The sequence below is a fragment of the Siphateles boraxobius genome, unplaced genomic scaffold (assembly GCF_051911475.1).
Source record: "Siphateles boraxobius isolate OS27281-9 unplaced genomic scaffold, OSU_SipBor_1 9, whole genome shotgun sequence".
Lineage (NCBI taxonomy): Eukaryota > Metazoa > Chordata > Actinopteri > Cypriniformes > Leuciscidae > Siphateles > Siphateles boraxobius.
This window is the reverse complement of record NW_027509219.1, coordinates 21,074,749-21,102,623: the sequence shown is the minus strand read 5'-3', so window position 1 is coordinate 21,102,623 and position 27,875 is coordinate 21,074,749. Positions and strand designations below refer to the sequence as shown.

The window sequence follows — 27,875 nt, the reverse complement described above, 5'->3', positions numbered from 1 at the left end:
ATTGTAGCTTTGCTTTGTGTTTTCAAAGTAGCCTAAATCAAACAATAAGCTTTTACTTTCGATTATAAATTATACTATTTTACGTTTTATGGTTGCATATACAACGCATTTATAGAATTCATGACTCAATTCTCAAGTCCGAAGATTCGTGTGAATTAAACAGTTCCACCGTGCGGGCTTTATCGATACTGTTGTACTTATTCATTCACTTATGTTACAGAGAGTGCTTCCGTATATTTCTCAACGCTCAGCTTTGCTTTGCTTGAGTTCAGAATTTGGCCCTGAACCCCCCACTACAGCCTCTTCATCCACTTCCTAAATCTCGCACACACGCTACAAAAGGGGTGGAGCTTCAGTCTCATGCTGCTCTGCGATTGGCCATTTTCGAAGTCCATCAGGCCTTGACGCTCGCTCTCAAACTCTGACCGCGCCCCCGAGGCTCAGCGGCTCGCGGTGGAACAGGAGAGACTGTGTCCGCGCGTTGTCAGGAGGCACCAACGGTCAGTTTTTACTGGAAAAAACGAGAATATTTCAGCTCATTAATGGCGAAATTAGTTTTATTCGACGTCCAGAAACATATCCATTCCGGACCGCGGCTCTGACAACGACAGGCGACGAGAATATCCTCAGCTCTCAGCGGTTGGAGTTTACCGAGGATTTTCATAGCAGTTTCGTACTTGGAGGCGCGCGAGTGTCGGTGTCGTCGTCTCCGTGGGCGCCTTTTCGTGCTTTCTGGTGACAGCTGACACTTGTCCGATTCCAGAAGACTAGAAGGGCAGTTCAATCTCCCTCTTGTCCGGTTTACCGGGTGTCCCTGTCAGTGCCGGGCTGCCTGCACACTCACTCCGGCGCGGCCTCACTTTTTACCGAGTACCCGGCGACGACACAGCTACCTCCCCGGTAGAGCGAGTTACCCACACTCCTCTAAAACACCTGCCGTGTTTAGAACTAACGTTACCAAAAACAGTGGATTCTTGGAGAAATAACGGACAAGAGAGACGGGGGTCTGTGCGCTGGTGATATAACAGACAGAGCTGTCATACAACATTTCAACAGCTCTCTGAATTTACATATTGAGTTTTTTCTTTCAAGCGATTGGCTTCTTCTCTCGTGCATATACGTTATTAATGTATTAGACAACAAAACGTCAATTATACAAACTAATCACGCGTTGTGTAAAGGCAAGGCCTCGTCTGCTAACTCAGATAGCTACATCGCTAACTCCCAGCCTGGGTTTAATCAGCTTCTAATCTAATTAACCGCACTTTTTGACTCCTATTCATCGCTTATTTTGTTCCATACGACATAATAGCGAAGCGATTTTAATTTATAGTTACTGGTTCAACGCACAATAACGTTACGGTATTCCTAGCCAAAATATCTATTGAGCAAAAGCAGGAGGAAACTGCTGTCAGCCTTTATTTTCTACTACTCGGCCTGATTTACTCCAACCTTGGGAAACAAACCCTCCGAAGAATCTTATGTGTTGTGCTTGTTTCAGCTGACCTTTGCTACCAAAATTAACTAAGTCCCTCTCGAGCTTCTTGCGCAGCAACCCGCTGCTTGCACTGATACGGGAAATACTTGATTTATATTTTTGTACCATAACGTTAGTTCAGGAGCCATTTAGAACAGTGTCAAATATCTGCACAAACCTTCAACTACTGTTTAGCCATGAGTATTGAGATTCCAGTCGGTCTGACGGAGCTGCTTCAAGGCTACACCGTGGAGGTGCTGCGACAGAGGCCGCCGGACCTGGTGGAGTTTGCCGTGCAGTATTTCACCCGTCTGCGGGACACCAGGAACCAGGACGGGGCCGGGGTCGCCACCGCCAAAACCGGGGGGAAGGGAGTGATGTTTGATGGCGAACCAATGCAGACAGAGTCGAACGGCGACGACGAGGACGATGACGATGACTCAGACTTTGAGCGTGAGTGCCTCTTTATTAAATCATTATTACGCCACCTGTAAAATATGAAGATATTGCTGCTAGAGTATGTTTTAGTGTATACCGTGTTTGCACGGCTAACAATGGTGTCAGATGTCCCTTGAGATGGGTAACGTGAGGAACAGCCTTATCTAGGCTGTTTCCATGGCACTCGCTCGAGCTCCCATCCAAGCGCTTGATTGACAGAGTGACAAGTGGCACCTGCACAAGGCATCCCCAGAATGCATGCAATATTAAGAAGGGATAGTATGCACGCTTAATAGATTTGCATTATTATTTATGCATTTCTGTTCTTGAATAGAGACGACTGTGGTGTGTGATCGGTCTAGCGTTGTTTGCCCATTCGTGCTGTATGAATTGCTTGTATGAATGGATGCGGGATGGCCATTGAGAATGCTAACAGGGATTTTTCATAATGGAGAGAGGTGCGCTCGCGCACATAAAAGCAGCCCCTCTTTCCTTTCATGTAGTGCAGAGCTAGCAGCTGCGAAACCAGGCAGATTTCACTGGCTGACATTTAAGTCATCATTTGTGAATTAAAACATTCTTGAAAATAAGTAATTTAGAGAAAATCTGGACCATTGAAAACAGTGAGGAAGAGCCCAGCAAGCAATAGCCGTCATTTCACTGTCTAGGTAACTATAGACCCGATATAGTCCGGGTATGAACCCACTTCTTGCCAAAATAACCTTGAATTTGGTTACATGTTTTTTTGCCAAAATAACTTGCGAGGTGTATGATATTCCATCATGTAAGCAAAGTAAACAGTGATTACAAGGTGTTTGGTTTCATTTCTTCACTCATTTCATTTCTTTGATATCTAATTGATGACTAGTCTATTCTTGGGCTATGGTTTAGACATCTATTAAAATTTCAATGACAGCCCAAATGTTGCCTGGTTTTAGCCTAGACATCTGGGCTGTTTGGATGGCTATTAGCAGAGTGGGAAATTCATTTTTTTACCCACCAGCCACTTTTTCCGGAATTCAAATTTATAAAAGAAAGTGCACTAGCTTTGAATTGCTTCAACAATTTTTTTTAAATATTAATACAAAATCAATACATAATAAATCAATAAAAAGTTATGTGAAAAAAGTCACTTTAGTCTTCAGAGTCATCGTCATCTTCAGACGTCTCCTCATCTTCAAGTTGGCTCACGGGCGCACGCCCTTTTAAAAAAAAAGCACTATTCAGCACAAACGGCTACCATAATATGTGAGCAACATGTATGTACATGTTTGTATTTTTGAGAGAATTTTATGCATGGTTATTTTACAGTTTATTTTTTAATATTAGTTAAGTCTGTATGACCATAAATAGAGTATTTAAGTTTATTTTGCTGCTATTTAAAAACAAATCCAGCAAAACGTGCCAGCGCGTTTGCCGACCCCAGAGGGTTAACTCGATAATAAAGCCTTAAAGTAGGCTATCTTTCAACTAAGGTCAGCACCACTTCTCACAAATACAAATAGGATTGGAGATGAAAAGTTTAACTGACACGTAATCGAGCTCCAGAGCAAACGTAGTCCCGAAAAGGTCTGCCCTTTTTGACGATCGCATGGACGTTTCTGAATAGAATTCTCATTCGGTCCAACTGCGCGGATTGCATAGAGCAGGTAGCCTTTATTGCCACACTTTACTCCTGGGGTCCCGTCTTCGCCAGCTGTATGGCAGTGCACTTGATATGAGACTTGGATGACTCGTGCTCTTTTATTGACTCTATTTTAAGGTTAGTTGTTCCTCTAACGAACTAATTGTTTGCATTTTCGGACGACGCATAGGTTCGACAGTAAGTACAGTCACAGTGCATGAACTGTTCGGCGGGAAGGTAGGCTAACCATTCCCTCGTTTTCCCTTCGTCATCAATGCGCCACTTGTTCGAAAGGTACCTTCTCTTTTTATTTACTTCGCCTTCAACAGTTTGTATATTCATAGCTACTGCTGACTCCGCAGCGGGCCTCTTAACACCGGGTATATGTCGCCACATTTTTTTTATTTTCCTTTCGTATGTTCCTCAGCTCAGCACGGTCCGTTCAGCGTTGTGTCCGTGACGTACAGCGCTGAAAACCAATCAAATTAGTAACTCGACAAAAGTGCATTATTGTTACTTAGCAACAGCATTCTTTGACAAAAGCTGTCCAATCCATTACAAGGAATGTTTTAAGTAGTAACCAATAAAAATATGTTTTACAATCTACCCCGCCACTGTGGCTGGTATACAAGGCAAAGTCACACGCCACTTTGAAAAAGTACCCGCCATTGGCTGGTGGCGGATGCTAATATCCCACCCTGGCTATTAGCCTAGATGTCTTTTAACCCTCAGAGACCTAAGGGTATTTTTACAATACATTTTCCGTCTGGTGTTATTCGCTAAAAAAGCTTGTAAAACATCAACCCTTTTGTGCACAGACAATTGACACACCTCTTTTTTTTCAGGACAAATTGAACTTTCAGCATATTTGTGTTGCATTGATGTCACCTGAATGTAAAATAAGTTATGGGACCACAAACACAAATGAAAAAATAAATCGGAAATTGAATCACTCAAATATTTATTGAAATCACACACAAATAAATAAAAGCTAAGCAAATTTCCTCTGGAAAACAGTTTGTTCATGTCTTTGGAGTCCTGGAGCACAGGAATAAACATTATAACTTGTACAGAACCAAAACTATTTACATTTTTCCAAAAGAAGTCCAGGCGTTTTGGGCCTCATGAAATTCACTGGTGCCAGTGGCTTTGCATTTCTATTTTATTTATTTTATTTATTCTTTTATTTATTATATTCTTTTTATACTTTTATACTACATTTATACTACTATAATACTTTTTATAGTAAATAAATAAATGGCACTTCAGCTGGGTCTATCCTGGTAATCTAGTTTCTCATCTGTCAAAAAGCTCTGTTCTCCTGAAAATCGATCATCCTGCATGGCATCAAAAATTGCGTAATGACGCACACCAATGTTTACGACGGATCAGCCTGTAATTGGTCAACAACCATCACGTGAAAACATCACGTGATATCCAAAATGGCAGTTAGCTTCGAGCTAGCGGCAAAAATGACGGAATATTTATAAATTATGGACATCAAGAGGCTCATACTTGGATATAAGCGTTTGGATTTATTGCTGAAAAACTTTGAAAGGATGCACAAGTTCCAGGCTGGATAGAAAACCTTCTGTAAAGGCTAGAAAGACACCAAAGACACCCCCGTGATGCCTAGCTCGTTAGCTTTCTGCTGGAAAAAACGGTAAGAAAATCGATAAATCTCTCGTCGAATAAAATAAATATTTATCGGAGGTGCCGTGTGGCGTCGTCGACGATGCCGTCGGTCTCTGAAGGTTAAACGCAAAATTGCTTGCTGGGAGGTGTGGAAATGGATACAGGGATTGTTACACATTCCTAAATCACTTTGGCCTAATCATATTTCATCTAACCGTATGTTATGCAGTACCTGCCTGTGTCTGTGTGGATTATGTTTTGTTTACGCTGATTGTTTAATATTTAATTCTGTAATTGTTTTCACATCCTCTACAAAACGGAATTGTGAAATCAATGCCAATGGTGTGTTAAATCTGATCTCAGAGCAGTGAGTGTGAAGGTTTATGTGCTCTTTCTGTGGTTTGAATTTGAGCAGGTACATCATTCTCTTTCCACATCCTAATATGCATACTTCACTGCTATATTGAATGAAAAAATCATTGACAAATTATAGTATGGCAGAATACTTACCATATTTGGTTGAACTAAAGTATGTAGATGACATTTTAGAGACAACTTTTAATTTGCATGTATGCCCATTTAGTAGGCAAACAATACAGAATGACCCACTGCGTCCAACAAGATTCTGAAGTGTGCAGCCATTTACATTTCCCACAAGTCTGTGGGAAGCTGATGAGCTGTCAGATTTGAAAGGTTGGTAAATTAAGAAAAACTTAAGTGGCTTTTGGAGTACAAGTGTTGTAGTTACCAAGAAAGTTGTTATTAGTATTGCCAAAATTCTGGAATTTCTCATTTCGTTATGATACCTTGAAAATTAATCTGCAACACGCATTCACTAGAGCACCATGAGTCACAACGCACACGTGTTCTTAACGTGAGAGCAGACGTTGAGTTGGACAGAGATTAATAATTTGTAAATAAATTGGTAAATAATGATTTTTGCACAAGCAAAGCACTCGCATCGCTTCATAAATTTGAGATTAAACCACTGGAGTCACATGGACTTACCTTAATGATGTCTGTGATTATTAATGATAACTTTTTAATGGACTCTCTATCTATGGGATTCTCCCTTGACTTTGTGCCTCCATGTCCCCCCGATTGCCTCATAGACAGTAAATGATTGCCTGCGAGCTTCTCATCCTGTCTATACGGTAAGTCTTCTACTGTGTGACAGAGAGTCGCGCGGTTATTACACAATTGCATCATATTTTTTCAAAAAATATATATTTTTTGATATATATGCGTCATATTTATCACATATATATCATAGATGCTGGGGTTACACCCCTAATCTTTTTTTTTTTTGAAGGACATCCTGGTACCCGAGTAGATTATTTTCACAGTTATTAGTACATCATAGGCCAAAAACATCTGAGAAAATGGACAGTGCCAAGATGGCAGATAAAATATGAATGCATTTTCAGACAAAGTACAAGTTTGTATTCATCCAGTTCAGGTAGATCAGTTAATTAGCTGAGATAGTCGTCAGCACATCCAATCATGATAGCGGGATGGTTTCTGCGTTAGACACGTGTTGTTCCACAGAAGAGCTTTAGTGAGCTGAGGAATCCGGAGCATGCTGGGCATGTTTGAACAGTTAAAGCATAGGTAAGACCATCCCACCTTGATCTTTCTTACTTTGTATCATGCTGTCAAGAAAACATCTACACATCCCTGCAGAACTGGCAATGTATCGCGCAGAAGTTTGGATGGATTTGATGGCTCTTAGACTTGCATACTTTATCATTTAGGCCTATATTGTTGGTTTCTGTGAGAATTTAGATACATGATCACAATTGGTTTTGGGTAAAGAGTAGGCTAGTTAAAAGTTTTGTAAGCAGTTTCAGCTGTTTTGTTAACTTCCGCCAGACTTTGGCAGTAAATTAGAACACCACCATCACTTCAACCACATAGTCTCTCTACAAAACCCCTTGCCTGAATGCACAAAAAAGCATTTCTGATTTGCCTCATGTTGTTAAAGGCACTTTATGTCTAGTAGTATCTCTGAAAAGAAAAAAAAAAACAACTACAAAAAAGCACCCTACTGTCTGGAGGATAGTGTACTCTTTGTTTTAAGCAGGATAATCAGAGAGGAACAGAGCAGTCTGCTGTTTTAAGGACTCAGAGTCTCTAGTCGCACAACAACCTGCAAATACCCTAACAGAGTGTCTAAGAACCTGTTTGTGCTGCTCCTAACTGCTAAGTTGCCTGTTGTTAATTTAATAGGACACAAGCTGGAATAATGTTTTTGGATCATCTCAAACTCAATATTGAGTGTGAACCTTTTTCACATTGCTGACATAAGAAACTAAACCTTGAAAAAAAGAACTGTAGTTTTTTCAGGCAGTTAGCGTGTTGTCTCAACCATGATGTGCTGTATCTGAGAAGGTCTTCATGGTCTTTACTAAGCCAAAATCATGTTTTTGCAGTTTGTCGAATTAGCTAGTAATAAAGGGCCTGGATAATTAGTGTTAAAATGGATACCATAAAAGTAACATGAATAATTGTCTTTTCCTTTTCAGAAAGAAATAGATTGCACTATATATTTCTTAAGGCGCAGAAAAAAAATAATTCACTGCAGTAGTAATTGCTTTTCTACTTGACGTTTTTTGAGTTTTAATTCTTTTTCTGTATTTAGAGTTTAGAAAGAAGAAAGGAAATGTTACATGTTTTTGGCTTTACTACAGGTCCCGTCACATATTGAGAATACACACCAACTACTGGCTGTCATTCAGAGAAAATGCTTTTCTATTGTTTTCCTGTCTATGTGTGTATTGTTTGTGTGTTTTGTATGCCTGGGTGTGTCTATCTGTTTGAGGTTTCCGATAACAATCTGGACTTTAGTACTTCCTCCTATCTTATCAGCAAGAGGGTGACTAACTAACCTGACCCTGTTTGTTCTTCCCAGCCTGGTCATTGATTTCAGAAGCTGCATTATAGTGTGGTCGTAAGAGCTTATGAAGTGTTATCTCAGCAGCTGGTCATAGACTTCAGGTTATTATTTCTGCATTTTTGAGTCCTGCACTCGCAGTAAATAAGTTATCTGTCCAACAGTGCAAGAGAGCAGTTCCCTCTCAAGACATTGTGGGTAAGGACAAAGGTTAGAGAGGATGTGGAAGCCCTGCACATTATCTACATTGTTGCCCAGACTATTTTAGTCTCCAATTAAATATAATCGTTAATTTCCTCTCTCCTAACCACTCAACAGAGTGGGAAACATTGTTCTGATCCCCTTTTTTGCATGTTAGTTGACAACAGCACACACAAATACACAAGATTACTCCTCAGCCTTTGTAAGATGTTTGCAGGTCAGTCTGATTAGTGGTGGTGGCTCAAGGAGAGGAGGTCATTGGGACAGGAGGAGTGCAACCAATGGGAGGACTCCAATTGCGAGGTGTATGCTTTGATTGGACATGCCTTGACCTTCAGTTAGCACCACATAATACCGTATCAGCCAATCAGAGACGGGGTAAAAGAACAGACAGGGACCTTGTCCATTCAGGGTGCAGATTAAGCAGACTGATGGCCTTGTCTAATCAGAGGCAGAGCTGACCTCGCCTCTAATGTTCATGTTATGCACACAAACACAAATTTGCAGATATTTTAGCGCCACTGAATCCTCACATAGGCTATGCATTTGTAAAGTTTATAGAAAGTGAATAAAATGTTTTTTTTTAGTAAATATCTGTTACTGTTGATCCTGTCATTCATGCTCTCTCACTGCAAGTAATCTTCTGGCTGTCAGTAAGGAGTTAAAGCCACAGGCACAGTGCTAGACAGATCCACACTACCTTATAAGGGCTACAGAGATGTAAAGGGAGAAATGGAGCACTGAGAAAGATAGACAAAGTTTTTAGAGTAAAGGAAAATATGGGGGGGGGGGGATTCAGACATCAAGATTGATTGTTTACAGCAGGAAGGGAAGAGAATATTTACCTCTTGTTTACGAGTTGTACAGCTGTTTGGGATTTTATTAATCAGTCGAGCAGCATTCTCCGTGTGTGAGAGGGGTTCTTTATTGTGTTATGGTAGTGTTACTAGGGCTGGGTATTGACACAAATTTCACAATTCGATTCGATTTCGATTCACAAGCTTGCAATTCGATTTCGATTCAATATTGATTATTTTGGATATCAGGTACAATACATGGCAAATTTTCTCAAGGAAAACAAATCTCTTAACCAATGCTGTAAACTATGGGAGTCAGTTGTATCATTAAAATTGTTTCATTAGCCTACTATAGCCTAATATTAAAGGTAAAGATTTACTGATTTGTATACAAACAATTACACTTTTATTTATTTTTCTAATAATAAAGTTATATGAAATATAAATATTTAAATGGTGGCTGTCATAAAAACTTGCCAGATTTATTCAAACATGCATTAAATATTGAAAAACATAAAATAATTATAAAATAACATAAAATGCATATGTAATATGGTGCATATATTTAGCAAAATGCTCCTCTCTAGAGTTAATTTTTCTAGCTGACTAACGAGTTCATGGTCACTGGATATGGTTTTTCTGAGGTAAATGTGACGTTACATTACAATGTTTACAAGCTGTTTCATTGACGTCTTTCCTCGGTTGAAACAATGATTGAGCGATTCCATGTGACAACAAGGATTTCGATAAGTTATACTCTATCTTTTAACACACTTTCAGATGCTCATTCATGTTTATTTCACGCTGTAACTGGTAATATTAAGGCGGAAGAGAAGATTATGTGTGCTCGGCGTTGCTGCTTCTCTTGAGCTGCGCCAGAGCGATCTCACGCCACAGCGCCAAAACGGTATTTATGTTTTTGAATTTCGTAAGAAAATGGACGTAATTTGAAATCTGAGACTTTTTTTCATATCAATAGTAACAAAGCACAAAGATTATTGCGTTTATTGGATGTGATGCACGCTACAATGTTCCATTCATTCATCAACTGAAAACAGGATGACTAATCGATTCTTGGGATTTAAGAATCGATATCGGTTCGTAAAAATGAGAATCGATTAAAATCGAGAAATCGATATTTTTTACCCAGCCCTAAGTGTTACATAGTGTAGACTCCCTTTTGCCTTTGCGAACATGTGTAATTGGGCCTGTTTACACCTGATCACTGCGTTTTCTCTGATTGGATAGCTATTCGAGATGGATTTAAATCCGATCACTCAAGCCAATTCAGGAGGTGGTTTGAAACGTATTCCAAAGGATACTTGAGAAGTATAAATGCATCTGGTTGTTGAAGCCACATACGTAAATTTGACTCCTTCCAAAATGGTCTAAAAGCATGCGAGCGTGTTATAAGCTACCGGCTCTCGGTAGCCAGATATGACAGCTCTACCTCAACACGCATCGCCACAGATATGGCCTGCCGCAAATGAGTAGCTGAGTAAATATCTCTTCAGCAAGCGACGCACAAACGGCCGCAAATGAAACAAAGTTCGCGTCCTGAAGCTAATTCAAAGTAGAGAGACTAAGGGCGTTTTCACACCTGAAAGTCCGCACCAAGGTCCGAACCAAAGTTCACGTTTTGATGCATTTTATACTATCAGAAAGTTTTGGTTTGGTTTCACACTGCAATTATGCGAGCGCACTAAAGAACTTTACGTGACACACTTGCGTCCTGTCGTCATCATCTATGTGGGCTGCATCTTGACATTGATTGGTTTGTAAATGGACGTGCGTTTGACGTCAGTGTGTTGTCAATTCGGTAGGTAACTTTGACAACATGAATGAACAGACGCATATCGTTGCAACTGTATTGTTATTTTTATGCATAATTACCTGCAACACCAACTATACACAAGGCTAGTTCAAATTCGGCAAATGAGGTCCTCGTCGTGCGAACATTTTATCGTCGCCGGCAGGAAAGGAGAAGACTGCAAGCAATCATGCGAGCTCTGGCACCATTAAAAACCTTGTCTCCTCCTCTCCCCATGTGCTACCACGGCTCATTTTTCCTGCCACCTTCTGTTTTTTCAGCTATGCGGGAACCACCGGAACTTCCTGTAAAAGGTCGGAAAGTCTGAACCGTACAGAAATGCTGTCACAATAGAAACAAACCAAACCTTTGTTCAGTTTGATCCGGACCGAGACTACCTCTTTTCGTCGGACCAAATTTCATCTGTTTTGGTCCGGACCGTGGTCAGGGGTAGGTTTCACACCTGTAATTTTGATTCGGACCAAACTGAAAAGTCAGAAAGTCCGGACCAAACAAGGTAGGTGTGAAAGGGCCCTAAACTATCTTACCAGTGCTGATGCTGCTTCTCTTCTATTACGGTCTTTGATCTTGAAATTGGCTTATTATAGATAAATTGCAGCTTATATCTAGGGGTGGGAATCTCTAGGCACCTCCCGATTCGATTAGATTACGATTCAGAGGGCTGCGATGCTAAAATGATTATCAATGCATCTTTTTTTGTGTGTGTGTGACTACTTGGTACTTTTAAAGCAAAGTTTTTATAATGACCCATAAAAAATTTACTTCCAATATATTTTATTAATAAAACAAATGGAAGTGATGTGGCACATAATAAAGTGTCTAAGTCTAAGATTGGCCTATTTTCACGTGATCGGCCATGACCAGCGATCGCCCGATCAGTCTGACATATGCCGATTTTATGCCGGTCAAATGCACTCTGATGCATGATTAACATTGCGCAACATCAGCATCACACGTGCACACGGAAAACACATGTAGAAAACCTTGTGAATTACGGCCGTTTCACACCGCTAGCGTGAGCAGCGCGTATTTTTTTTCTGTGTGCATGTTAATCAATGAGTGCATTCACACCGGGAGCAGGAGCATGGCGTGAGCGTCTAGCAGGAAGCAGTGAAGTGGGGGTTTCTGCTATTTTTGGTGCTCTGCTCACGCTCAATTAAAGTGAAAGCACACTTTTGATGGACAAAATAAATATGATTTCACAAGTGCCCAAAATGCACAGAATTTGCATGTCTGGTGTGTTTTAACAAGAACTGGAGTAGGCTATGTCAGAAAAGAAAATTAATTTTCTTTTTGAAATGAACACATTTTTTTTAGTTGGATATTGAATGTTAAATCGGAATCTGCGAAAATCGGTATCGGCAGGTCAGACTCAATGAAAAATCGGAAATCGGAATCGGCCTTAAATTGTAATCGGTGCATCTTACTTGAAATTATTGCTGTATAACATAATCAAAAACAGCCTTTACAAAAAAAGTAAATGAACATCGGCAGAGAGCACAGTCTAAATATAACTTCGCTCCAGAGTTCCGCCTTTTGCATTCTTAGAAGAAAATTTTTTTTTTAGAAAATTGATTTTTTACATTTGTCAATCGATTCGGAATCGTCCATGTCCGCATCGCGATATATCTAAGAATCTATTTTTTCCCTCACCCCTACTTATATCTGTTTCTTTCGATGACGTGAACTATATTGCATATAGAGTAGGAATTGAAGAACGGATTTTATATTCATTTTGTGGAGACACATTTATGTGGCCAAGTGTAAATGGAAGAGTTTTAACAAAATGGATAGCTATCTGATCAGTTAAAACGCATAAAGGGACCAAGTGTAAACAGACCCTGTTTACCACAGGTAAGTTGACCATAGACAGATTAATTTGAGATTATAGCAGTAGCGAACCGCTCTTAAACCTTGGCCCTCTCACCGCCTTGCCTCGTCGGGAAAAAAGTAAACTCCCTAAAATTTGCCTAGCTTACGGTGTCCTCTTGTAGAATACTGCATGTTACCTTTGACAAGAAATGCCACAAGCAAACATCAGTGTGAGCGTGAGAGTTATCACCAAAATTATCACCAAACGCAATCAGTGTGTGCATTTCAGTGGAATATGGTGACAACTAGCCACAAAACCAGCTAAAATGTATGTACGCCGATGCATCATGACTGCGCTCACACCAGAGCATTAATATATATCATTTATTATACCATTTAAATTATACTGACACAGCATCCAATTAAATGGATGTAACAGACCTCATCGAACATATGATTTGGGAGAAATGCAACTTTTATGCAGAATTACAGCAAATGTTCATGGTCGCTAAGTTAGTAAATTTACAGACTGACCAGTTATTCTGCAAAATAACTGTTTTTCTCAACTAAAGCGGTGGCCAGAATAAAGTCAGTCACGTAACCAATTAGGTTGCTAGTGGGCATTCCCACTACTGGTTAATTAGTAATGTTTGTAAGTGACATTCACGGATGTTACTCCATGTTGTAGACAACAAATCCGTTTTCTTGCCACTACAAACAAACATTTTGGAAGGAAAAGTCTAAATATACATGAAATCAATAGAACGAGAATGAACGAGAAACAGCAAGTGCTCTTTGCCATCGCAGCTATTTAACTGCAGCAAACAGGCAAATGCCAGTCTATCTGGGTTCACGAAACCATTCAGTCTCGGAGTCAGCATGACGAGTACCGCTGTGTGTACACGGAGACATAAATTATAGGACAGTTTCTGATTGCTAAAATGAGCTTCTCATTCAACTTGCCTCGGTCAGACTCGGCAATGAAGAGTGACGGATCACGTCCGCTCCACTGACTTCACTCCTATTGATTGTCGCTCCCGAAAGTTGCTCTTCATTTGCATAATTAGTGGTATCGTGTTGCTTTGTCGCTTGTAGTGTGAACGCAGCTTTAAATTTAGCATCTTGATTGATGCTGTCATCCAGGGGCATCGCTTATAATTGCTGTGGTTGAAATGCTTTGAAAAGCTTTGGCTTTCTGCACAAAGTTAAGCCCTGGCGTAGTCTTCCTTTGCCGATTAACTCCAGCTTTCCCTTAAAAGTTAATATTGAAAACGGCATGGATAATAAATTGGCAATGCTAAATTGACAAAATTTGCGGTTTCGATGGCGGAAAGCGTAGCCATTTTATCAGCTTTTTCCCCCTGATTGTGTTCCTCAAAGTGGGCAGAACACGCCATAAACTTGTGATAACAAGTCCCACCTATTTAAAGGGACAATATGATTGGTCAATTTTCCTGCCATTTGAAATTCGTCTCTCATTGACTTTCTATGGCTAAAAAAGAAATGAAAAATCCTAATATGGAGAAAACGGACGTCTACACAACACTGACTGAATAGGCAGATTTAAAGGGTTTATTTCCTCAAAAAGATATAATTTTTATTGTCAAATTAATAATATCAAGTTAATATTATCATATACTACCATTCAAAATTTTGGGGTGAGTGAGATTTTTTTTAAACTATTATATATTATAATAATATTATTCTAAGAAATGTTTCTCGACCACTTAATCAACATATCAGAATGATTTCTGAAGGATCATGTGACTGAAAATTCATTGATTTGATGATGTTTTATCATAGTTTGGAATGGTTGTTTATGCATGTTGCGTGAGAAAGAAAGCGTGAAACTGTTTGTAGTTTAGTTGCTGACTCTCACATGATAAGTGATTTTCACTGTTCCATCACAGAGATCACACACACATATTCTGTTTACTTTTAAAATTACTAGTCTCTCTCTCTTTCTCTTTCTCTCTCTTTCTCTCCCCCTCTCCCCCTCCCTCGGCTAATATTTGCCAGCAATGAGAGAGACTGTGTGTGCGCATGAGGATATCTAGAATGACATGGTGGGAGATAAGACTGTTCAAAAGTTTGGGGTTGGTAAGATTTTTAAATGTTTTTGAAAGAAGTCTCTTATGGCAGCATTTATTTGATCAAAAATACAGCAAAAACTACACTATTGTGAAATAGTATTACAATTTAATAACATTATTCTTTTATATTATATTTTAAAATATAATTTATTCCTGTGATGGAAAGCTGCATTTTCTTCAGTGTCACATGATCCTTCGGAAATCATTCTAATATTCTGATTTGCTGCTTAAGAAATATTTCTTATTATTTTTAATGTTGAAAACGGTTGTGCTCCTTCATATTTTTGTGGAAATTGTGTTACATTTTTCTGATTCTTTGAAGAATAGAGAGTTCAAAAGAACAGCATTTATTTAAAAAAATCATTTATAATTTTCTTTGCTATCAATTTTGATCAATTTAATGCATCCTTGCTGAATAAAAATGGCTTTACTTAAAAATAAAACAATTCCTACAAGAAAAGTGGACGGTGATATAAGTACTATGATACTCATGCTATAGTATTAGACTTCAATGTATCTTGTGTGCTGCTATATTCCATCTCCTCTGAAGCAATACTGCTAAAATGCAACTGCAAATAAAAGCGAGAAGTGAGAACAAGTGGCAAGTGAGAACAATGTTGGTGGGAAAGATTTTCAGTAAACGTTATAAATTTCAGGACTGTTTGGTTAAGTAACATGATACATTTGTACTGCCCCCGCTTCGGATTTAAGAGGTTAAAAGATTATTAGATGAATTGATCGTAATTTAAACAATAATCAATTATAGGAATTTATGGTGTGTGTGTGTGTAAAATCAAACTAATACTGACACGAGGATGAGTAAATGATGTCAAAACTTTCATTTCAAAGTAAATTATCCATTAAAGATTGCCCTCGCCCATATTCTTTCTCTTTTCTTCCTTCCACTGTCATTCTGTATTCTCTCTCTCTGTCTCTCTCTCTCTCTCTCTCTCTCTCTCTCTCTCTCTCTCCCCTCTCCCCCTCTCTCTCTCTGTGAGTGGGTGTGTTTTTGGGGGGGATAGTTGTTATAGTCTTCCTTGTATTTTGTAGTCATGGCAACTTTGTCCACTTGATATCCCCTACACGTGAGGTTGAAGCACCCCATCTCAATATACTTCACGCGCTCATGCACGTTCTCATTTCTTTGAGTGCTCTCACAACAAGTCTGTGTATTAAGCTGCCTTATCTGGGTATTGCTCACACACAGTGTTAAGTAATTTGCAAAGAGGTATAAATCTGAATGCTTACGTGTGAATGCCCAAAATTCGGTGGCATTTAACGTGAGCATGCATTGATTATTGAGTTGCAGGTTAATTACGGTAAGAATGTGTTTTAAACATGATCCTACATCTAGGTTTGTGAAAATCTGTTTGTTATAGAGCTGTATGTTATGAGCAGAACGTCTTAAGATGGTAGTTCACTAATAAAGGTATGTGAGAGAAAACTCATTGCTAGTTTTACACCAAGGAGTTAATGGAGTGATGGATTGTAACAGTGCCATGAGAAAGGAGGAGGAGGGTGTGCAGACTTGCAGGGTTCCTGAGAGTCGTGCTAGTGCACTCAGCTGTGATCGTACACACATAATTGCAATCTCCTGAAACTGGTACAGCCTGTAGGACAGGCCTTTCACTGACCTTACTGAATATTTAACACGCCCACACAGTTACTGAAGGGCACATGTGAAATTTGGAGACTAAATTTGTTTGTTAACATTGTCTGAGAGTCTGCAGCTCTCAGCGAGCATAGGGGAATTTGAACAGTCATTTACTCTATCTGTCTTTCTCTCCACAGCTCCTCCCCCCAGCAGATTTAACCGGAGAGTGTCGGGTGAGTTCTGTTTGACGTCATTGCACTAATCATGTGGTTTAAAGTGTGTGTGTCAGATAAGTGCTCTGCCTTTCCGTCATTTTCCTTTCTGTTTGTTTTATTGTAATTACTGTCTGTGGCCTGTATGCCCACTCATTTTGCCCCTTTCAATTGTGTTCCAGTAAAAAAATCCCCTTTTACACATCATCACATGAAGGAATCTAGATATGCTACCTGTAAAGACACGTTTAATGCATGGAGAAGAATACTTTTTTTTCATAAGTGTGAAGTTAAGCATTGTCCATTCACTCATCTCTGTAAATTAAACACTTCTAGAGCAGAGGTTTTAAACTGGTCCCCTGGAGAGCCCAAAAAAGGGTTCTATGTGGCAAATGGGAAATTTGAGAGAAAATAAAATGTTTTACAAGAAGTTTGCCATACAAAATAAACAAATTATTTAGTTTATTTATTTGTTTGTTTGTAACAAATAAATGTAAGTTGTTTCTGTGATACATTACTGTTCAAAAGTTTGGGGTCAGTGAGATTTTTTTGTTTTTGAAAGACATTATGATCACCAAGGCTGCATTTATTTGATAAATACAGTAAAAACAGTTATATTGTCAAATATTATTACAATTCAAAATAACTTTAACTATAGCTTAAAATAACTTTCTATTAGAAATAAATATTTTAAAATGTTTATAAAAAAGCATTTTTTTTAATATTATATATTTACTGTCTTGCTCAATGAATGTATTCATTTCTTTCAAATAAATCCTACTGTCTTTTGAAAAACTTTTGAACTGTAGTGTAGTTTTTTTGTAGCAGCATAACTTTCTTTAAAGCTGCTTTTTATTGTGAATAGCCAAATACTTAAAATTGGAAACATCAAGCTGTTTCTATTATAACATGTTTTTTTTCTTTCTTGCATAGAATAATTGGATACATTTTGGGTCTTTGGCATTGAAAATTTCACCCCTTTTTGAAATTTTTTGATTCACATGCATGTGGCTTTGGTGAAGGCTTCTAAGTAATTAAATAGTAATTTGTTTTCATAGTGTGTGCGGAGGCATTTAACCCTGATGATGATGAGGAAGACTCTGAGCCGAGAGTTGTTCATCCAAAAACAGACGAGCAGCGTTGTAGATTACAGGAGGCCTGCAAGGACATTCTGCTGTTCAAGGCTCTAGATCAGGTACACACGCACACACAGATATGAGGGCTATTAAACTGTATACAGACGTCATCCAGGTTGGGTGTGCAGGCCAGTCAGTCAGGTTTGGTTTGCATGTGCGACTCATCACGCGTGACTTACTCAATCAGCAACTGTCGGTTCATTGTTGGAGGAAATAATTTAACATACTGTTACATAAACTGATTAGCACTCTTAAATTTCATGTTTGGTGCACACATAAACAAATGTGATGTTGACTATGTTTTAATTTTATATAAATATAATATTTTTAACTGGGAATTGAAAGACACAATTTAGCAGATAGTATTTATGCTAAAAGTCACGGTCAACAGGGTAAAACCTGCTTCAAAAAGTTACGTCTTTAAATTCACCTCTTAAAAACTTTTGTAATGAAAAGTTGTCTTGAAAATCATCTTCAACCATAAATTTCAATAAAATTACCATTATAGTTTTTAAGAAATGAAGTTCTTGATATGTTTTGCCTTTTATAATGTCAAATAATTTTTTCTTGCATTCATTCTGCACTTAAATGTTAGACTGTTCACTTGCATGTGGGTATCTTTTGGTATATTATTGAGTATCACTCTTTTGCCCCCCCCCCACCCACCCCCCCCCCCCCCCCCTCTTCGTTCAGCATCGTGCACCATGAGTGTTGAGGTTTTAAGATGGCATGTCGAGATAAAAAATAGCTGTAACATGTCTAGGCCCTCACACTTTGTTCCATTCTGTTGCACTCTGTCTAGCTGTTGTGTGAACCATAAGAAACTTGCCTATATATATATATTTTTTTTTTAAATAAGTAGTTTTGCATTAATCTGTACTATATGATTCAAAGCACACAAACACATTTCCTTCATCAGACACTTTGTCTCTCTCTGGTACAGGAGCAGTTTTCAGAGGTGCTGGACGCCATGTTTGAGGTTCTTGTGCAGCCACAAGATCACGTCATTGATCAGGGAGATGATGGGGATAACTTTTATGTAATCGAGAGGTGTGTATTTTAAAGTGTTTTTTTGAATATATCCTTTCATATATTGTGTAGTATAGCTGTTTTTGAATCTAAAAGGTCTACAAAGTTTCAAAGATCAAAGTGCATGATAAATTGAGTTATTGTCTCCTAAAAGAAAGAATTAATTCTGACCTGCCGAAACGAGTCGTCAACAATTCCAGTTTTACTTCCGGTTACATATCCATGTAACAAATTTGCATTATGCCAGCCTGCGATCATCATTGGCTGCCCGTGAAAGTCTACTTTGACCCGCGCTCATATACTGTAGTTGTAGCTGAGACTGAAACAAATTTGCATTTGTTTGGTTCATGTTGTGGACGTTTTGAGACAACGCTGTTTTCAGCACTGCAAAACCACTTTGCATGCAATTCAAAGGGATGAGGGCTCGTGCTGGAATTGATACAGAAAGACAGACGCCAATGTTACTGTTCTTATCACTGTGTATTAAGTGCTGAGAAAGCCTCTGGAGCTGAAATTCAAACATGGTAATATTTGGGCTGCAAATTAATGTCAATCCGCTGTCTCTTTTAAATATTCTGTTTAAAAGCAGCAGAATGCCGCTTTCATGCAACGCACATACAGTAAACCCAAGTGTCACTTTCTGTGTATAATAGCACCAAATTAATATAAAACACAATATATTAGCCGTGTTCTGTTTTCTGTCATGCGGCGTGCACGTTTGTGAAGCAACGGGAAGCACTGAGAACAATCGCGCTCGGACCGCAGCAAACGTGCCCAGTGTGAAAACCCCCAGAATCTTCGAATAAACTGTTTTTAGGCCCTTTGAGAAATGAGGTGATGTGCAGTGTATATTTTGAGAGAATTAAAGTTGAAATTGACCTTAGATGCATGTAAACCCATTGTAGGAGACCTCCAAAACAAAATCTGGAACCTTTAAAATAGCATAATAGGGGAACTTTAATAAACAAGTTTATGTGTGCTGCCAGTTTGTGTATGGTATTCTTCTGCAACGTTTTACGTATATCCTGATTTTGGGTAACAAATCAAACACTTATTTTAATCTTTGATTTATCTATCAGTTGTTTTCCCAGTCAGATTTTACTTCCTGCATTTTGTGTAAAAAGTTATCTTTTTCTTATAATAAGCAAATATGAAAAAGAAAACCTACAAATACATCTATTGCTACTGGATACTTTGTTACGGTTCATTTATAAAAATCTTTGCATTGCCTACTGTATGCACAGCGCATTACATATTTAAACGAAAAGCTAAATGTAATGTCCAATTTGTGATTTGATAAAGGAACAGAGCTCTTTATGTTAATTCCTATTCATTGTTTATCTCAAACCATAGTAATGTTCTTCATTTTGAATGTCAATACCTTAAGGTCAGAATATCAGAATGAAGTGTAGCAACAATACAATTACCACACATTCACTAACTGAATGTATGTTTTTATGTATTTGTAGGGGTGTGTATGATATTGTGGTAAAGAAGGATGGTGTGGGCTGCTGTGTGGGTCAGTATAATAATAAGGGCAGTTTCGGAGAACTGGCCCTCATGTACAACACTCCACGTGCTGCAACCATCATTGCTACAGAGGATGGAGCCCTCTGGGGACTGGTGAGTGTGTGAGAGAGAGCATGCCATACCTTGTTGATAAAATGCTCTATAACAGCACCGCCTAGTGGTCAGAACACTGAATGACTGCTGCTTCACTTTCATAGCATTTATGAAATGACAATAAGTGTGACAGAAGCATAAATCCAGATCCTAATACAACAGAGTTTTCAGCTGAACAGAATGTCTGTTTCAGGATCGGGCGACTTTCCGCAGACTCGTAGTGAAGAATAATGCAAAGAAGAGAAGGATGTATGAAATCTTTATAGAGTCTGTTCCACTGCTCAAATCACTGGAGGTGAGAAAATGATTGTCAAAACATTTATTCTATTGAAAAGCGTGTTGTTTAGTGGCTCTGTGAATGACTATCAGGGTTGCATAGCTGAAGTAAACATTGAAGAAAAACTTTAGGAGGAAGAGAAGAACATTTTTGCATTTTTAGACCGGTAACGAAATGATGAATTCTTACCCCATGTTTCATAGTTACCAGAGAGGATGAAGATTGTTGATGTGCTGGGTGTAAAATCATTTCATGATGGAGAGAGGATCATTATGCAGGTGAGCTTATAAGTGTATAAATATCATTGGACAACAACAGTCTTTATAATAAGTAGCATTAATTTAAAAAACTTTCAAGGAAAACAGTTCATTAAAAAAAGTTTGTTAGGTTTTAAGTGTAATACAAAAGATTCAAAATTCTGGTGGTCAAATGTTCATTATTGTGATAACCTCCATCGGTGGCCAGGACACCTGTAACTTAATCACTCCAATTTAACGCCATACAGTAAACTCCCATAGAGCGATCTATACTACATAGCAAGTCTCATCTGAATAATTTTTCATATCATCGCCATATTTAAACTATCGCCCAGCTCTAAACTGCTAAATGGACTATATAATAAACTATAAATTATAAGTTCATGTTAATTTCTGTAAAGCTTCTATGAAACAATGTGTGTATGCTGAAAAGTTATATACAAAAGTAAATTGATTTAATGAGAACTCATATAATCTTAATAAAAATAATCATTTGTTTGCAAATCCCACTTGGTCATATATTTGTACATTTACCTTTATACATGTCACACTCATTTTGTGTAAGTCAGTGGGCTGCTACAGCGTGTCTAAAAGAACCAGCTCTCACACACACACACACACACACACACACACACACACACACACACACACACACACACACACACACACACACACACACACACACACACACACACAGACACAGCAAGTGTGGTTATAGCACTATAATAATGGAGCAGAACTGAAGATCAGGACTCTGACTTTTGCTATTGTATCATTATTTTTATTGTGGACTTCTCTATTACCAGGGTGACAAAGCTGATTGCTTTTACATTGTGGAGTCTGGAGACGTGAAGATTATGATGAAGAGTAAAGTGAGTTCTTTCTTTTTTCCCCTCTCTTTCATTGTTATTACTTTTCATTTTTTAATGTTAAGGTTATGTTTATTGTTATGTTTGTTTGTTCAATTGATTCCCCTAAAATTTGAGCATGCTGAGTCTTGACTAGCTGGAGACTTCTGCTTAACCAATGGCTTAGGTTTGGGGTGGGACTATTTGTTTGGCTAACCAATCATTTTTGCAGTTCTACTTGGTGATTGGTAGCAATGTAAAAACATTCTTTAATTTTCCCTCAGTAATGCCAACATTCCATTTTTAAATAGTTCTTTCTGTGTGTTTCTGTGTCTCCCAGACAAAAGCAGACAGACAGGATAACACTGAGGTCGAGATCGCTCGCTGCAGCAGAGGGCAGTATTTCGGAGAACTCGCTCTCGTCACTAATAAACCACGTGCTGCCTCAGCCTATGCTATAGGGGACATCAAATGCTTGGGTAAGTGTCTCTGTGGGCGTCTGACTTATATTTATGTATTGAAGTAAAATGTGTGCCAAGTGCCCATACAACATCACATGACTGATGTTTATGTATTTCAGTGATTGATGTACAAGCCTTCGAGCGCTTGCTGGGACCCTGCAAGGAGATCATGAAGAGGAATATCGCCCATTATGAGGAGCAGCTGGTGGCTCTGTTTGGATCCAGCGTGGACCTGAGGGACTGAGACAGACTGGCCGTGCCTTACATACACACACACACACACACACACTATACAACATTACACATAGCTTATACACTCCCAAAACATTTTGTAAGCACACATTCCTTTTTATGTGCACCCATACTCCATCAAACACGCTCACACTTTCAAATCATACCTCACAAACACACACACGCCTGTTATTGCGTCAGTTGTTCAGTACGAAATAAAAGCATTACCAGCTCAACTGCTGTGACCCTGAACTAACCACAGCCTGGAGAGGACATATGCGCACACACACACATTCACTTTCACCAAAAATTCCCAGCCAAGGACCCATCCTTTCTCATGGTCACTTGCAGTCACAACAACGAAAAAAGAAAAAGAGACCAGATAAAAGAATCTGTTTAAACAAGAAAAAAGTTGATATCTTTCAATAAAAAAATGCAAAAAAGTGCAAAAATTTAACGTTTTAGAGCATTTTATGACAATGCAAAGCTTTGATAAACTTGTTTCCTTCCCTGCTGTTGGTGCATAAAAGTTTTTTGCTGGTGGTATCCACAGTGACTTGTTCTCCTTAAACTCCACATTGTATTGATTAATGTATTATTATTATTACATATTTTTGTTGAAGGGTTGACTCGCTGTTACACCGCCCCCTAATTGGAGGATGCGAGGCTGAATCTAGTGCAAATTTTTTCCCTTTAGTCTTTCTGAATGAGTCGTCCTGAAAAATAAATAAAGCAGACATTTTTGGTAACCTGCTGAGACTCTTATGTTGCGACTGGTTGTGAGCCTGTGTGTGTTGGACGATGTGGTGTGTAATTACAGGAACAGTGCCATTTAATTGTCAGGAATCAGTTTTGTTTGTAATCTTTTGATTGGAGACACCATACAAGTGTTTTGGAATGGAGTGTTTTTTCTTTCGGGCGTTAGCTGGCCATTGTTAGTTTATCACCTTTGAGGGTTGGCTAGTTTCAGCAAGCATTTACAGATTGTACTTTTAATAAACTTTGGATAAATCAGGGTGTCTACAATTATTTGGGAATGATGGGAAGGGTGTTCTGAAACACAATACCTTACATGGGCTACATTAAATGAGCTGATGGAAATGTTCCTTTATTTATTATCATTTACGTTTTCCTACAATTATCTGAGAGTAAAATATTAAAATGTTGCTTTATTGTTTTAAACCTTCTAATGGGTTCTATTGAGCAACTGAGACATTTTGTATCTAGTTTCTCACAGGTTACTTGACTAGAAACAATCTGGTTGCATCCTATTGTGTGAGATTAAAACACCCTTTAAGAGATACTTGCTGGCGTTCAGCGTTAGTCTGAGAATGATTCACTGGGCTATGTAACACTTTTAAGGTGTAAAGAAATTACACCTATTTAAATGTTTTGGTTGAAAATACTCACCTGTTAATCAAAAATGGCATTTATCTTCCACCAGAAAATTTAGTTCCCTTTCGAGAGGTCTCTCCTATTGCGTAAGTAGCTTACGCTATGGGAAAACTCCTTTTCTCGAGAATATTGAAGTCTTTATGTAAAACGCATTGCAGCTGCACAGCTGACAGCAATGAACGAAGGAAGCTCGGTCATTGGCTGTGCTGCGGCAACTTGCTCGAACCAATGACGGGGCGACTCTGAATGCGCGACCAATGAGCGCGCGTCAGAGCCCGCCAAGATGGGCGTGGCCAAGAGCTATTTATTGGGCGCCCCGTCATGAGAGTTCTTTAGATTTAATCTCCTTCAGCGAACACCTTCTTCGCTGGATCCTCCGGATTATTGAAGCCTTCACCGCCGTCGAAAAGCATACCAGCGGGATTGATACGAGGACGTCGGCACCTTCAGCCGCCTTCAAACGCCATCCTACTGAGCCATCCGGCGTGCCACACACGCAAGTATCTTTACATCTGTTCGCCCCGCGACACTTGTAAAAGAGCAATTTTCTGAGGCGTTGTTTCAAATGCCTTCCTGCGCGTCGTGCAGAGACCTTCTCCCGGACGGGGATCGTCACATCATCTGCGCTCGCTGCCTGGGCCGGGACCACGCAGAAGCTGCTTTTACCAAGGGCGGATGCCCGGAATGTGATGACCTGGGTCTCTCCGCACTGCGGGCTCGCCTCGCCGTTTTCGCCGTGAGCGAGCCCATCGCCCCCACCCCTCTGTTTGAGCCGCGCACTAAGAAAAAGCGCCGCTCACAGAGGCTTCCTGAACCGGAGCTCAGTGACGTCACGCCGAGCCAGTCTCCGCGTGCTTCACCGCCGCTCTTACCTTCCCCACCGCCGGTTCAGTTCACCCAGCCAGACCCACACCCCTCTAGCACAGCGGTGGCCCTTGTGACTTTCGGCGCGTCCGAGGACGATGGGGGAATGGATGACAGCTTGTCCATCGACGCTGCATCGGACGACTGGCCGGGCTCCACTCTCGACCCCGCCCCGTCGACGCTAGCTAGCACGAGCGGGGGCTCCACCATGGATACGGAGATTATCCGCGTCCTCTCGAAGGCCGTAGAGGACCTCGGGCTCGATTGGTCTTCTCCCGAAGAACCAACCCGAAGCCGACTGGATGAGTGGTTTCTGCAGGGGCGCCAGCAGGCCCCTCGGCAAAGGCCTTCTCCCTTCTTCCCGGAGGTTCATGACGAACTCACCAAGTCATGGAAAGCCCCCCACTCTGCGCGTCTGAAGCCTTCTTTTTCTTTGTCGCTCTCCTCTGTGGACGGCGCGAAGGAAAGAGGCTACGAGGGAACGCCGCCCCTCGAGGAGGCCGTGGCCAATCATCTCTGCCCGCCCTACACCACCGGATGGAAAGCCAAAGCTTCCCACCCCTCGAAGCCCTGCCGCACTACTTCTGCTCTCGCCGGTCGCGCCTACGCCACCGCCGGCCAAGCTGCATCAGCGCTTCACTCAATGGCGGTACTTCAAGTGTTCCAAGCTAAGCTTCTCCGCTCTATGGACGAGTCTGGCCCCGAACCCGAAGCCTTTAAGGACCTACGCAGCGCAACTGATATAGCTCTGCGAGCCACGAAGGCCACCGCCCAGTCTATTGGCCGCGCCATGGCTAATTTGACTGTTCTCGAGCGCCATCTGTGGCTGACTCTGACGGAGATGAAGGACGCGGATAAGGCGCCGTTTCTCGACGCGCCTATCTCCACCAGCGGGCTGTTTGGACCGGCGGTTAAAGGTTTCGCCGAACGCTTCACTGAGGCCCAGAACGCTTCACAAGCTATGCGCCATTTCCTGCCCAAGCGCTCCAGCTCATCGCAGAGCAGACAGAGACCGCCACAGCCGCAGCGGGCTAGAACAGCTCCCACCGCCTCTCAGCCCGCGCCTCATGCTGACGCTCGACGCCGCTCGCGCTCCCACAACCGCAAGCCGCCTCCTGAGCGACGGGGTCCTCGGCCCAAGATTGTGCTGAACCCTGAGCCTCGAAAGCCGTCCTAGCCACAGGAATGAGAAGAGAGAGTGCGTGTCTCGCAAAAGCCGGACCACTCTCTCTGCAAAAGCTCAAACATTACCCAGTCCCCTTACAGGCGGCTGGAAATGTCCATACAGCAGTCAATGGGCCAGTCACAGAGCTCGCTCACCTGCAAACAAACGCCGTTTTTACGGCGACGCACAGAAAACACAAAAAGAGTCTTTTTCTGCCTGTGTCACTAAGGGTTCACATGTCCACAAAGTGTGCATTCCCAGATACTGTCAAAACAGTGCCAAATTCATTCCCAGCTCAGGCTGCGCGCCCCATGAATGTAGATCACGTGCCTACGGTCATGTACGCACCACTACACACAAGCACTGTTCACACAGTTATGAATTCATCCCCAGTAAAAGCGGGAAACATTATAAAAGTGACTCGTGTGCCTACCACTGTTAATGCACCCCCACTTATAAAGACTGTCCTTACAGTGTCAAACACAACCCCAGCTCAGGCTGCGAACTTTACAGACATAGCGCGCGCTGTTGTAAGCACACACGCGCCCATTCACTCAGCTGCTCAGCGCGCGCCCGCGCCTCTGAGAGCTACGAGCTCAGGCGATTCGCTGGCCGGGTCCCTACGTCACAGCGGCCCGCCCCTAGCCTGTATTCAGCCCATATCTGTACACGCAGCGGCATGGGAAAACATTCCAGATATGCCGAAATGGGTATTGAATATAGTAAAGCACGGATACTCGCTCCAGTTCGCTCGCAGACCACCACGTTTTACGACTGTGGTCGAGACGAAAGTGAGAAAGGAGTGTTCACAGGTTCTACGCACCGAGGTGCGCAAACTAATAGAAAAGGGCGCTGTGGAAACTGTTCCCCCCTCTATGAGCGAGGCAGGTTTTTACAGCCGCTATTTTCTCGTCCCGAAAAAGGATTGGTGGTCTCCGCCCCATCCTAGATCTCAGACACCTGAACAAAGCACTAATGATTCGCTCGTTCAGAATGTTAACAACCAAGCATATCCTCGCGCAAGTACGCCCAGGAGATTGGTTTCTCTCAGTGGATCTGAAAGATGCTTACTTTCACATTCCAATAGCGCCTCATCACAGGCCGTTTCTGAGATTCGCTTTCGAGGGACAGTCCAGTACACAGTACTTCCGTTCGGCCTGTCCCTGGCTCCCCGTACATTCACGAAATGTATGGACGCAGCACTTTCCCCCTTGAGACGAAGGGGAGTGCGAATACTGAATTATCTCGACGATTGGCTGGTCCTAGCACAATCAGAGAGTCAGTTAATAACACACAGATCTTGGATTATCAGCCATTTAGAATGCCTGGGTCTAAGAATCAATTTTGCAAAAAGCATACTATCTCCCAGCCAGAGAATTTCTTTCCTGGGAATAGTTCTAGACTCGATGCAAATGACAGCGCGTCTCTCATCAGAGCGCGCGCTCACCATCCGGCGCCTTGCAACATCATTCAGGGCGGGCGCGCGTGCCCCCGTCAAGCGGTTTCAGAGGATGCTCGGTCTCATGGCCTCAGCATCGGCCATACTCCAGCTAGGATTGTTGCATATGCGCCCTCTCCAACGCTGGCTCAAGAGCCGCGTCCCTACTCACGCGTGGCGTTCGGGCCACTTTTTAATCAGAGCGAACCACGGCTGTATAAAAGCCCTGACGCACTGGAAAGCCGCCGACTGGTACCAGTCAGGCGTGAGTCTGGGTGTGAACACAAGGAGAAAGATGATAACGACAGATGCCTCCAAAATAGGTTGGGGGGCCCTTTACGAGGGCAGGCCTGTCTCCGGCTTTTGGTCAAACCCAGAGAAGCGCCTACACATAAACTGTCTGGAGATGAAAGCGGTCGCTTTGGCTCTCAGAGCCCTGCTTCCACATCTAAAAAACGAACACGTCCTGGTCCGAACGGACAACATGACGGTAGTGTCGTACATAAATCGCCAGGTTGGACTCAGGTCGAGCTCCATGCATTCA

General features: G+C 41.1%; 1 protein-coding gene across 1 annotated transcript; it reads left to right on the top strand.

Annotated features, from left to right (window-relative positions):
• Positions 1-391: 391 nt before the first annotated feature.
• On the top strand, positions 392-23,483 carry prkar2aa (protein kinase, cAMP-dependent, regulatory, type II, alpha A). The gene is made up of 10 exons (XM_077223955.1): positions 392-1,930; positions 16,593-16,628; positions 17,666-17,802; positions 18,687-18,793; positions 20,242-20,395; positions 20,589-20,690; positions 20,876-20,950; positions 21,736-21,801; positions 22,118-22,256; positions 22,358-23,483. Exons 1-10 carry the CDS (start codon positions 1,675-1,677, stop codon positions 22,480-22,482), a joined length of 1,197 nt encoding a protein of 398 aa, XP_077080070.1. The 5' UTR covers positions 392-1,674; the 3' UTR covers positions 22,483-23,483.
• Positions 23,484-27,875: the final 4,392 nt, after the last annotated feature.

What these genes read in the sequence shown, in the direction of transcription:
- prkar2aa (XM_077223955.1), top strand. Translation starts at nt 1,675, where the DNA reads ATGAGTATTGAGATTCCAGTCGGTCTGACGGAGCTGCTTCAAGGCTAC. An exon ending in AACTTTTATGTAATCGAGAG is followed by an intron (nt 18,794 to 20,241) that starts GTGTGTATTTTA and finishes ATGTATTTGTAG; the next exon opens with GGGTGTGTATGATATTGTGG. An exon ending in AGATTATGATGAAGAGTAAA is followed by an intron (nt 21,802 to 22,117) that starts GTGAGTTCTTTC and finishes TGTGTCTCCCAG; the next exon opens with ACAAAAGCAGACAGACAGGA.